Raw genomic sequence first — 11634 nt, 5'->3', positions numbered from 1 at the left:
GGGGCGGCTTTTGCATAATTTGCCGGGTGCCTCCCAGGCTTCCTGTTAGGGCTCTGCTATGAGAGCTTGTATGTAGGCCATCCCGTTCCTTTCAGCTGGGACCGCGTAAACGCCTAAACCTGGAATTGCAGAACAATGTTCTATTTTGAGGCTTGGTACCTTATTACTCATCTCAGTATTTATATTAGGCTGAAAAATACTGGCACATTTGGGTAATGCTTTGCAAATTGTTTGCTAACAAGGCTGAATTAACTTACCCAGAGTCCCCTGGGGCTTTTCTGCCTGACGCGGGTGGGCTGTGCGTCTGAGCAGAGTCAGTCTGAGCTACGCGTCTGGTCACAGGGGCTCCTCTCAGGGTGGGATGTAGGGCCTCTTTGACACGGCCCCCTGCTTCACCGAAACCTCTATCCCATCCCTGCCCAGAAAGTGAATGGCATCCTGGAGAGCCCCACGGGCACGGGGAAGACGCTTTGTCTCCTCTGCACCACGCTGGCCTGGCGGGAGCACCTTCGAGACACCATCTCTGCCCGCAAGATTGCTGAGCGGGCACAAGGGGGGCTGTTCCTCAACCAGGCCTTGTCATCCTGGGGGAGCGCCGCTGCTGGAGACACCCCAGGTGATGCTTCTTCCTGGTGGTCTCTGGACTTACTGTGGGGATGGTGAAGGAAGGGGTGGCGCAGGGCACGCTGAGCCCACCTGGGTGTCGACAGCCCCTTGAGCAGAGCACCTCGCATTTTTCCCACCCTAGTGTCACCAGAGAGCCAGCACAGACACCCACCTGCCCGGTGTCTGTCGGCAGGTGTCTGGGTGTCAGCGTCTCAGGTCGATGGCCACCTGCGTTCAACAGATGCGCAGGGATGCTGTCAGGGCCGTGAGGTCACTGACTGACCACACCCTCTTGTGTGTTTTCGTGCCTTGGCAGCTTCCTACGTGGACATCCCAAAGATCATTTATGCTTCCAGGACCCACTCGCAGCTCACGCAGGTCATTGGCGAACTTCGCAGTACCTCCTACCGGTGGGTCTGGTGACCATCCACACCTGCCTCTGGGTGACTGGGAGAATGACCCCACACTGTACTGGCCACCTGTAGCAGATGCACAAGTGCAGACCTTGTCATTCTAGGCCAGCCCCGTGGGGAGCAGGGCTTTGATGTTGTGCTGGGGGTGGGTCAGGTATCTCCCACACCCACCGCTAGTGAGGAAGCAGCTTGAGTTTGACAGGCTGATCTTGGGTTCACATCCTTCCCTGGGTACCCCAAGCTCCTTGCAGGTGCTGCTGTGTCTGCTGTGATGTGGGTCAGGCCCAGACTCTGAACCCTTGGGGCAACTCCTGGGGGAGCTGTATGCGGTGGTGGGAGAAGGGCTGGCGCCCCCCCTGCCCTGCTGGTGATTGACTATGGGGACCACAGGTCCTGGAGGAGCCCCGTCTCCTTGCCCACACTGGCGGTGATTCAGTGGCCACCGCGGCAGAGAAAGCCCTCTCACCAGTCACGCTGCTCCTTCGGCTGCCCCGTGCCCACCATCTGTAAAAGTTTAAACTCCCCGTGTGCTCGCCGGGGTCCCCATGCAGCCCAGAGTCTGGGACCACGCTGTGGAAGCCTGGCACCTGGTGCTCGGAGGCTGTGCCTCTTCCCTCTTCACTCCATGGTTCTCTCCCGTCAGGCCCCGGGTGTGTGTGCTGGGCTCCCGGGAGCAGCTGTGCATTCACCCTGAGGTGAAGAAGCAGGAGAGTAACCACATGCAGGTGGGCTTCAGGGCTGCGATCCTCATCCTCGGGGGGTGCTCAGGCTCCCCCCCGTGCTGCCTGCTGGGCTGGGCTAGGGGTAGAGTGGGGAATGGGCCGACCTCCACCTTCTGGGCTGCACTGGCTGGAGTGTGCCGATTGGCTGGCCTAGCTCTCCCAGCCCTTTCCCAGCCGTGGCTTCCCCCGGGACTCAAGTCCTTCCCTTCCAGATCCATCTGTGCCGCAGGAAGGTGGCGAGCCGCTCCTGCCATTTCTACAGCAACGTAGAAGGTAAGAGGGCTCGTTGGAGCAGTCCCTGTGGCTGACACAGCAGCAGCTTGGGAGGCAGAGTGTGTTGCTTCCTGGCCAAGGCTAGTGGCCTCACTGCCCTGCTGGCTCTTGCCTCTGGGGCTGCTGGTAGGCGGTGCTCAGCTCAGCTGCGTAGGTCAGGGCCCGAGCAGCCACCCCTCTGCTGAGTGGGGCACCGCTGGGAGCATGTGCAGAGAGGAGTTTCTGCAGCAGGCCTGAGGCGGCCGTCCTGGGAAAGGCCTGCGTGCAGGGTGGCCCTCGACTGGTGCCTGGGAACTTGCATTTGGGGAGGGTTCTCCCATTCCCTGATAGGAGTGGTGTACTGTGTCCAAGCTGTGCAAACAACACGGTTGACGTGGAACCCTGCTTTCTTCCTGGGAGTGGGATGTCGGTGTGTGCTAGGCAGAGGTGCCTGTGACCAGCCCCCAGTAGGAACTCTGGGTCTCTAACGAGCCTCCCTGGTGGACAGCATTGCCCACGTGTTGTCACACTTGTTGCTGGGGAGTTAAGCGCGTCCTGTGGGACTCCACGGGGAGAGGACCCTGGAAGCTCATGCCTGGTCTCCGCTTTGCCAACTGCAGCGCATCCTTTCGCTGTAGCCATTGTATGCTAAGTCCTGACAAATCATCTAACCTGCGAGGGGTGGTCTGGGGACCCCAGGACAGGTTGCTGGGGTGCCGTGGGAGCAAGTCCAGAGTGAGTGACAGCAGCCACCACAAATTTGGCTCGGTGTGCGTGACCAGTTGCTCTGGGCTTGTAGGGACCTGTCTTCCCTCTCCTTGGTGCCGACCTGCTCATGCACAGGGATGTGCTCAGCGCGGGGCTGGCGCAGGCCTCTGTGACTGCCCCAGAGTCCCCTGCCGCCTGTGGTGATGGCAGAGCCAGCCTTCTATGATGTGCGCCTGAGGGGATCCCACGTCTGCCATCAGGGCTCCGTGTCTTGTGGGACTCCAACTTGTATGGGTTGGAGGGTCCTCTGTGCTTCCTGCCTCCAGGGCTGGGGGCTGCCACCTCGAGTGCGAGGAGGCTCAGGTGATGCTGCCTGGAAGCTCTGAGATGTGCACCTGGGGGCCCCGTGTACTTGGAGGGCCCGTGCACCTGGAGGCCCCCCGCACCTGGAGGCCCCATGCACCTGGAGGCCCCCTGTACCTGGAGGCCCCCTGTACCTGGAGGCCCCCTGCACCTGGAGGCCCCGTGCACCTGGAGGCCTGGCTGAATGTGTCCTCTGGCTTGCTGAGGACCTGCACGTGCAGGCCTCTGCTGGTGTGGAGCCCCTGCCGGGAGCCTGTCCTGCCCCCAGGCATCGTCATGCCCTGCAGGGGCAGACAGTGCAGCATTGCCTCACAACTGGTTCAGAACCCAGGCCTCCCTGGCTGCAGCGGTGGGTGGCACAGGGCTGGCGTCACCTCACAGCCCACTGGGGAGCACGTTCCTCCCTACTGTTTTGTTGGCTGGGGTCTTGGTTGGGTGGCCCTGGAGACCCCTTGCCCTGTGTCTGACAGCCCAAGCCCGCTGGGCAGTTGTCCGTGGGGAGGAAGCCCTGTAACAGGGCAGCTGTTTGCTTCTATGGCCCCGTGGCAGCTGATCCTGTGTCAGGCAGGGATACCGTTGGACCCTTCCCAGTGGCCAGGTTGGAGTCATTCTGCCCTGTCACCCACGTTGGGCCTGAGACCTTCTCTCGCTCTTGCCTCTGCCACCCGCCTGCCCAGCCCCGGACATCGGACTTGTGTGATGGAGGGGAACTGAGCCTGCTTCTGTCCATGCTCCTGGCAAAGGGGACCAAGGGGGAGGCGTCCCGTTGGCAGTATGTCCAGGAAGCCTTGAGCCACCCCAGCCCTCACCTGCAGTGACCCTGAGCAAGGAGTGGCCAGGTGGCTGGGAGAAGTGGCTGCAGGCACTGGCTGGAGAGGGCCTTGCAGCAGACCTCCCGGCTCCAGACCCCATCGCTATCCCCACAGCCCAGACCTCCATCTGTCCCCTCCCCAGGCTGCCAGCTACACTCCGGAGGCCACAGATCCTTCTGTAGACCATCTGCTCGTGTCCGGCTCCTTGGCTGCCGGGCCTGCTGGGAGGGGTGGGGGCTCCTCAAGACTGCCTCCTCATAGGTCCTCCTTGTATCTCAGCAGCCTCCCCTCCCAGGTGGCAGGAAGTGGGGGTGGGAAGTGGGCAGAGACCTCAGGAGGGGGCATGCCCTAGAAGAGAGAGATGGTGCTGGAACCTGCCTGGCTGGGCCCTGAACGGGTGGACGTGCCCTTTGCGGGGAGGGGTCTGCAAAGGCCCGGGAGATAGGAGTTGCAAACAAGGCCTTTTTTCTGTTGCAGGCCTGAGGCCTTCCAGCACCCCTTCTTGCCCCTCTCCTTGATGGCTGCTGCTCCTCACCGCCCCCCGCACCCTTCTCTTCCTCACTCCTCTCTCCTCTCCCTCCTCATCCCTGCTTCCCTGCCCTCCAGCCCTCTGCCCAGCTGGGTGTGGGGCACTCCGCCTCTCGGCAGAGCATGCCATTGGCCTGTGGTTGCTATGGTGCCACTGAAGACAGCCCCTCCTCTTCCCATCCCTCGCCCTCCCCTAGGGATACTGGCTTCAGCAGCTCAGTCGCAGTCAGGCTGTGGTGGGGCACTGCTGGGGCTGCAGGCACTTGGCTGAGTGTGGCCTGGTCTCAGCGTGGGGCCACGCTGGGTCCTGCCCCCAGGCCCTCCCCAGTGTGCTTTTCCCCACGCCTTACAGACCAGTCGCTGTGTCTTGAGCGATCCGCAGGTGGATCCTGTGGGCCCGTGCTGGCTTGGGGCTGGCTTTCTTCACTTTTCTCCTTTTATATTTATGAAACTAACAACTAGTGAGGATTTAAAAATGTAAGTGGTTCTGAGATATGTGCGGGGCCAGGAAGAGGCGGGACAGCCCCTTCTTCCTGGCAGGCAGTGAGGGTCGTCATCCCTGTTCTTGGTGGCTGCGCTGAGCCGGCTTCAGAAGAATCTGGGTGTGTTTTAGTTGGTGGGGAGGCTGAGAGAGAAAAAGAGGAAGAGAGAGAGGGATTGAGGGGAAGAGAGAGAGAAAGAGAGGTTGACTCCCTGCCAGCCTGCTGTGGGACACGTGGCCATGGCCGCTGGGCAGCAGGGTATGTGGGTCACCACCTGAGTGTCTGATGAAGGTGGCAGTAGCAGGCTGGGGGCTGCCCTGCCACTCCTGTGCTGCCCTGGGACGGTGGGTGGAAGAGGATGTGCTGGCCTCTTGGGGCCGGGTTGGGGCCTGTTACTGACGCTCAGCCTCAGTCATAGGTGCCCATTCTGGGTGCGGAGCAGGCTCCTGGGGCCCTCTTGTGCTGGCTCTGCCTGGGTCCCAGACCACAGGGCAGTCATTTTCTTCTGGTCTTGTCCACGGTTGGCTGGACATGTCATTCCTGCCACGAGGGAAAGGTCTTGGGGTGGCCACACTCAGTGCTTGCCATACCGCAGGCCCTCAGTCCTGGGCACCACCTCAGGGTGATGGGAGCCCCCTGGGGACCTTGGGGGCATGTTGACTCCTGGACATCATTTTGGGGTGTGCGGAGCCCCTGCAGAGGACCCCGAGTGTGTGATGACTTACTCTGTATCCCCAGAGAAAAGTCTGGAACAGGAGCTGGTCACCCCTATCCTGGACATTGAGGACCTGGTCAAGAGTGGGAGCTGTCACAAGTATGGACATCCCTGGACTCAGAGACCCTGCCCTACTCTCCCGCTGTGTGGGGGCCTCCTGGGCTGGCTGGGCTTGGGGCACCCCACCTTTCATGGTAGATTTCTCCTGGGCTGGCCGGGCTTGGGCCACCCCACCTTTCATGGTAGATTTTTCCTGGGCTGGCCGGGCTTGGGCCACCCCACCTTTCATGGTAGATTTCTCCTGGGCGTGCTGAGGCTTGTGGGGGCTGTCTTTCTTTTTCCTTTTTCTGTTTTTAAATTATGAAACTAGCAACTGCTTAGTAGAAAAGAATGTAAGCAGTTCTGAGATATGTAAATAAGAATGGAACTCCCCCCTTTCTGGCCCCCACCACCCCCAGGCAGCCACAGTCACTTGTGGGATGGGTCCTTGCACGCAGGGCGGGTCCTCTGTGTGGGGCAGGTCGTTGAAGAAACACAAAGCTTTGTTTCAGCACAAGGAGGTGGTGTGCTTCCTGCTCTACAATTTGCGTTTTTCATGTCCCCCTTGGTGCTCGTAGCCTGGCCTCATTCTCTGAGGACAGCCAGTCACTTTTTTATGGCTTTGGGGATTCAAATCACGATAAGAAAGACCTTTTCACATCAAGGGGAAAAACGTCTGCACCTTCTCCAGTGCTTTTCTCCCCCCGATCACCTCATTAGTGTGTCTGGAGGCGGGTTGGGTTTTATGGTTTTGTAGATGTTAGAAATAGGTGACACGTTACATGGTTGATATTCAAGATACAGGACTGCTCCCTCTGTCCCCCGAGCCCCGCCCCCGGCCTGTGGTTGCCCGGCGGCTTTTTAGCTGTGGATGGGCGGCCGGGCCACATCCAGGCAGCTGCTTTGTCGTGGCCTCAGCCTGGCATGCCCGCCCTGTCTCACTCCTTTTTGCCCCATGGCCTGGCTGTGGCCTTAGCATACCTTCTCTCTCTGCCCGCATCCCCAGGGTTTGCCCGTATTACCTCTCTCGGAACCTGAAGCAGCAAGCCGACATCATCTTTATGCCGTACAATTACTTGTTGGACCCCAAGGTGAGGGCTCGGCCTGTGTGCGGGCAGTTCTGCTATTGCAGAGGGTGTCTCTGGGCTCAGGATGCCTCTGGAGCCTCTGCCTGGCTCAGGGTGAGCAGGGGTCTGGAGCTGGCTGCACAGCTGTGGACAGCCTGGGCCGTAGGTCATCGTGCAACCTCTCACGGTGGACAGGCTGTGGGGGTGAGGACTCTGGTGGGACAACAGGCAGTTATCAAGCACACAAGTCAGTGAAGGAGAATGGAGCAGAGCCGCCTGGGGTTGGAGCGCTCTTAGGGGGCCTCTGTTGGGGTGACACTCTAGGAGGGGTCTTGGAGTCTGGGGCAGCAGTGGCACTCACCCACCAGGGCAGCGAATGCTTGACCATCTGAAGGGTCAGGAAAGAGAAGCCTGGTGCAGAGTGGACGGGAGGAGGGTCGCGGTGAGGGCAGAGGGCTAGATGGTGGTCACAGCCAGGGAGGGAAGCCATGGTGGTGGAGAGCCGTGGTCAAATTCAGGCCGTTGAGTGACAGGGTTCGCTGCTGCTTTTAACCCAGATGTCCATGAGAACCACCGAGAGGTTCAGAAACACCCGAGCCTGGGCCCGGCCCAGAACAATTGCATTGTAGAATCTATGAGCTTGTTCTGAAGTTGATGTGGAAATGCAAAAGGTCTGGAAGATCAAGGCCACTTTGAGAGAGCCACGTTGGAGGGCTCCCCACCCTGAATCCTCGCTGTGGGGTGACAGCCTTCAGGATGGCAGGGTCCCGGGGAGGGTGGGGGGACAGTGTACCCAGTGGACCTATGCACGCGTGGCGAATGGCTTTTGACAGACATGGCACGGTCATTCTGTGGGGCAAGGCAAGTCTTAAGAAAAACGGTGCTGGCATAGCTGGATATCTGTTTGGAAGAAATAAACCTCAGCCCTTATGCTCTGTAGACCTAACTGCAAAAGCTAAAGCTGTAGTGTTTCTCAAAGAGAACATGCGGGAACCTTTGCAACCGTGGGGTGGGCAAAGTTTTCTCAGCTAGGACCCTCAAGGCACTAACTATAAGGAAAAAAATCAATACATTGGGCGTGATTAAAACGTTACAGTTGACCTCTTGGAGAGAGAGAGGGAAATTCAGGAAATTGGAGGAAGGGTCACAGGAAGGAACGTGCTGCCGCTGGCACGTGTGTCTTTGAAGGACAGATGCCCAGGGTGTGAAGGGCTTGCACGCTGTGGCTGATGCCGGTTACGCGGGGGAAGAGCTGAGCCGTCAGTCCCAGCAAACACAGGTTACAGCCACAGGGAGATAGCTGTCCATGCCTGTCTGTGTGGCTGCCTTAGACAGACCTAGATGCCAGGTGGTGAGCGGGGGTGTGGAGCAGCTGGGAGCCTCGGCAGTGCCTCAGTTTCCACACCCCCAGGGGGCCTCCTGTGTGTATGGGGGGTGGGATGCTTCGGTTTCTCTGTCTCCCTCCTGTGAGGGGGGTGGTGCCTATGTTTCCCCTCAGTGTCCTCTTCCCTTCCATGAGGGGGTGATACCTCTGCCTGCCAGGCTTCAGCCCCCTCCTTCCTGTCCACATAGAGCCGCAGGACACACGGCATTGACCTGAAGGGGACGGTGGTGATCTTTGACGAAGCTCACAATGTGGTAAGTCTGGTCCGTCGTTCTCAGCTTCTTTGTGAAGGTGTGCCCGACCTTTCTGGAAGAGCCTTGCCCCGGCCCTGAGGCCCTGGGCTGGAGGACGCGGGGACCTGGGTGCCTCTGCTGTCCTGCACTTCCTCCTGTAAGACAGTCTCCACCGTATGACTGCTTCCTCCTGGGCCAGAGGTCCACGTGCTGGCCCCGTTACCACACACAAGCCACCGAACGGACCCCGTTCCTTCTGGCTAGTGGGTGTCAGCCCGGTCCTGACCCCGTCCTAGGGCACTGACAGGCGCAGCATCCCTCCTGTGGCTCCAGCAGCATCCTGTCTCCTGTCTGCCCTTTGGCAACCCACCCACGAAAGCAGCTTCTAGGCGCTGGCCCACCCACTCTGGCCTGGCTGTAATAGGCTCCTCCCCTCAGGGCAGGCAGGGGCCTGGGGAGGGTCCTCCGTCACCACCCACACTTCCTCCAGCTCCCCAGCTCCTGTGATGGAGGCACTGGGGGGCCGCAGGGCTCTCTGCCACAGGGCCGGCAACCTGGGACTGGCAGCCATTGATGGGGGCAGCCCCTGCTGTTCCAGCCCATGCTGCCATGGAGGATGGCGGGCCCCACATTCCAGGTCTTCCAATTTTTGAGAAAAGTCAGAAATCTAGATTTTAATGGGAAGTTTCCAATTATGGAAGGTTGGCAACTCAAAATAATTTTTAAACACTGATGTGGGCCTGACGGAGCACGTCTTTGGGGCAGTGAGCCCTATGGCTGGCAAGTGAGTGCCCCGGCTTTAGAAGCTGTCAAGACGTGGCTCTGGGGACGGGGGCTCTCGGCTTTCTTGACCGGCCGTGTCCAGTCCCTGCTTCTGGAATCTCCGAGTACCTGCCCCATCGGTGCCATGACGCAGGGGTCTGTGGGCTCTCAGGAGAAGATGTGTGAGGAGTCTGCATCCTTCGACCTGACCCCCCACGACTTGGCTTCTGGACTGGACGTCATAGACCAGGTTCTGGAGGAGCAGACCAAGGCCGCGCAGCAGCGTGAACTCTACCTGGAGCCTGACGTGGGCCTGGCTGGCTCGGGTGAGTTCACTGCCACGGGGAGGCCCCACAGATCAGGGAGGGGCTGCTGTTCCATCATTTCAGCACTTCCCAGAGGCCTTTACTCCCTTGTCAGCTGGTGGGTTCCCAGCTGGATTGATCTGCCCTATACTTTTTAAAATTGAAACACCAAACATGCTGACCTTAAAGGTATTTTGTAAATAGCCTACTAATCTGTCGTCCGTCCATAACTTCCGATTTTCCTGGATTTCTCTCCGTTGTTTGTAGGCTGTTTTTGCGGTGGTAGTTATGGGACTCGTAGAAAGCTTTCACGGGTCTGGCTCCATCTCTCCGTTACGTAGTCTTTGTTCGTGGCTGACAGGAGACTCGTGTCTGCTCAGCCGCACCCGCTCGTCAGTGGAAGGCTTGACTTCAGTTGTTGCAGGTGGTTCACTGTGACAGCTAAAGCCGTTTGGACGTCTTCAGATGTCCGACCGTTTTCTTCTGCCGGATCATTGACTTGGATGTGTGATCACCAGGGCGTGAACGGCGTCAGCTTCTCTCACGTCCTTCACACATCACAGCCAGTCTTGACCCTGCTCTCCTGGGCAGCTGCTCCTGCTGCTGTGTGGTGTCCTGACCACGCTGAGTACCTCCACCGCCTGTGTGTGGCCAGGGCTTGTAGGCTTGGTGTTTCTCTGCTTGGCGTAGTGCCTCTCCGAGCTGCTGGCTCCAGGCTGTCTCTGCCTGCTTAGAGTGCCCTTGTTCGCGCGGGAAATATGTACTGATAGTTACTGTGTTAGACCTTAAAACAGAAGAATTTTAAAATAGTTAGAAGTGAGAATGGTGCGACTTTGTCTCGCTTACTTTGGACACATTATCAGGAGGGACCAGTTGCTGGAGAGGAAATCATGCTTGGTAAAGTAAAGGGTCAGTGAAAAAGAGGGAGACGGATGGATTGACGCAGTGGCTCCAACAGTGGACTCAAACAGCAACGATCGGGAGGATAGCGCAGGACTAGGCAACGTTTAGTTCTGTTGTACATAAGGCCACAGTCTTAGCTCCCTAGTGCTGCTGTAACAGAAAAACCACAGGTGGGTGGCTTTAACAAACACATTTATCTTCTCACAGTTTAGGAGGCTAGCAGTCCGAATTCAGGGTGCCGGCTCTAGGGGAAGGCTTTCTTTCTCTGTCGGCTCTGGGGTAAGGTACTTGGCTCTTTTCAGCTTCTGTTCCTGATTTCAGACATTTAGCCTCCTAAACTGAGAAAATTTGTTCCTTAGTGATCTCCATGTGGCTTGGCATCTATCTTCCCCTATCTCTGCTTGCTTCTCTTGCTTCATCAATCTGCTCTCTTTATATCTCAAAAGAAGTGGATTTGAGACACACCCTACGTCCATATGGCCTGATTAACATAACAAGGAAAACCATTTCCAAATGGGATTATATCCACAGGTATAGGAGTTAGGATTTACGACAAGTATTCTTTGGGAACACAATTCAGTCCATAATGGTTGCCACGAGGTTGCCATGAGTCAGAGACGGTATCTACAAATGTCTCTTTCACTCCGTGTCCCCTTCCTCCCACACCGAGAACCCTGGGTCTCAAGCATTGGGGCTGTTGGGACAGAGTGATCACTACTACACATCTGCTCTTTCTGGCCCAGGGCTGAACATGGAGCTGGAGGACATCGCGAAGCTGAAGAGTGAGTGCCACCCCTGCCTCTTGCCTGGGCCGGGTGCTGGGGTCCAGCAAAGGACTCCTGGGAGCCTAGCCTGCCTGCACTGCTGGCTGGGGCCTGCCCTGATGACCTCCTCTTGCCTGTAGTGATTCTGCTTCACTTGGAAGAGGCCATTGAGGCCATTGAGCTGCCAGGAGACAGTGGCGTCACCAAGCCAGGGAGGTGAGGAACAGGCAGCTGACCCCTTGACCCCAGGGACTGTCTGGAGCTAGAGATGGCAGCAGGTAGCTGTGTGCGCCTGCCCACTGCTCCTTGCAAGTCCTTCTCCTGTCCTGAGGGCTCTACACCCGAGTGGTGTCTGTTAAATGCCATAGAACCACGAGGGGTTACCAGCTTGTTACTTCAGCACTGACAGTACTGAGGACAACACAGTGAATTGACAGCGCTCCAACACAGAACTCACCCACGGTTCACACACAGCACTCACGTACAGTGCTCACACAACACAGTGTTTGCGCACAGACCGTTCACACAGAGCTCACTCAGTGCTCACAGCTCACACAGTGCTCACAGCTCACACAG

At 58.3% G+C, this 11634-nt stretch overlaps 1 protein-coding gene across 2 annotated transcripts in view; it reads left to right on the top strand.

Moving 5' to 3' along the window:
• The window catches only part of RTEL1 (regulator of telomere elongation helicase 1), a 35039-nt gene that overhangs the window by 1848 nt on the left and 21557 nt on the right, over positions 1 to 11634 (top strand). For both annotated transcript variants that reach the window (XR_002825900.1, XM_023742565.1), the window contains exons 3-12: positions 424 to 616; positions 923 to 1016; positions 1663 to 1744; positions 1954 to 2014; positions 5625 to 5700; positions 6647 to 6731; positions 8280 to 8345; positions 9259 to 9412; positions 11038 to 11076; positions 11199 to 11274. Coding sequence is in view for 1 of the 2 variants with exons in the window: in XM_023742565.1 (XP_023598333.1) it covers positions 424 to 616; positions 923 to 1016; positions 1663 to 1744; positions 1954 to 2014; positions 5625 to 5700; positions 6647 to 6731; positions 8280 to 8345; positions 9259 to 9412; positions 11038 to 11076; positions 11199 to 11274 (926 nt within the window). In the remaining variant the exon portion in view is untranslated. The remainder of the gene's footprint in view (positions 1 to 423; positions 617 to 922; positions 1017 to 1662; positions 1745 to 1953; positions 2015 to 5624; positions 5701 to 6646; positions 6732 to 8279; positions 8346 to 9258; positions 9413 to 11037; positions 11077 to 11198; positions 11275 to 11634) is intronic.

Source organism: Trichechus manatus, unplaced genomic scaffold (genome assembly GCF_000243295.1).
Source record: "Trichechus manatus latirostris isolate Lorelei unplaced genomic scaffold, TriManLat1.0 scaffold00008, whole genome shotgun sequence".
Lineage (NCBI taxonomy): Eukaryota > Metazoa > Chordata > Mammalia > Sirenia > Trichechidae > Trichechus > Trichechus manatus.
Note: the sequence above shows the minus strand (reverse complement) of the source record. Positions and strands in the feature narration are given on the sequence as shown.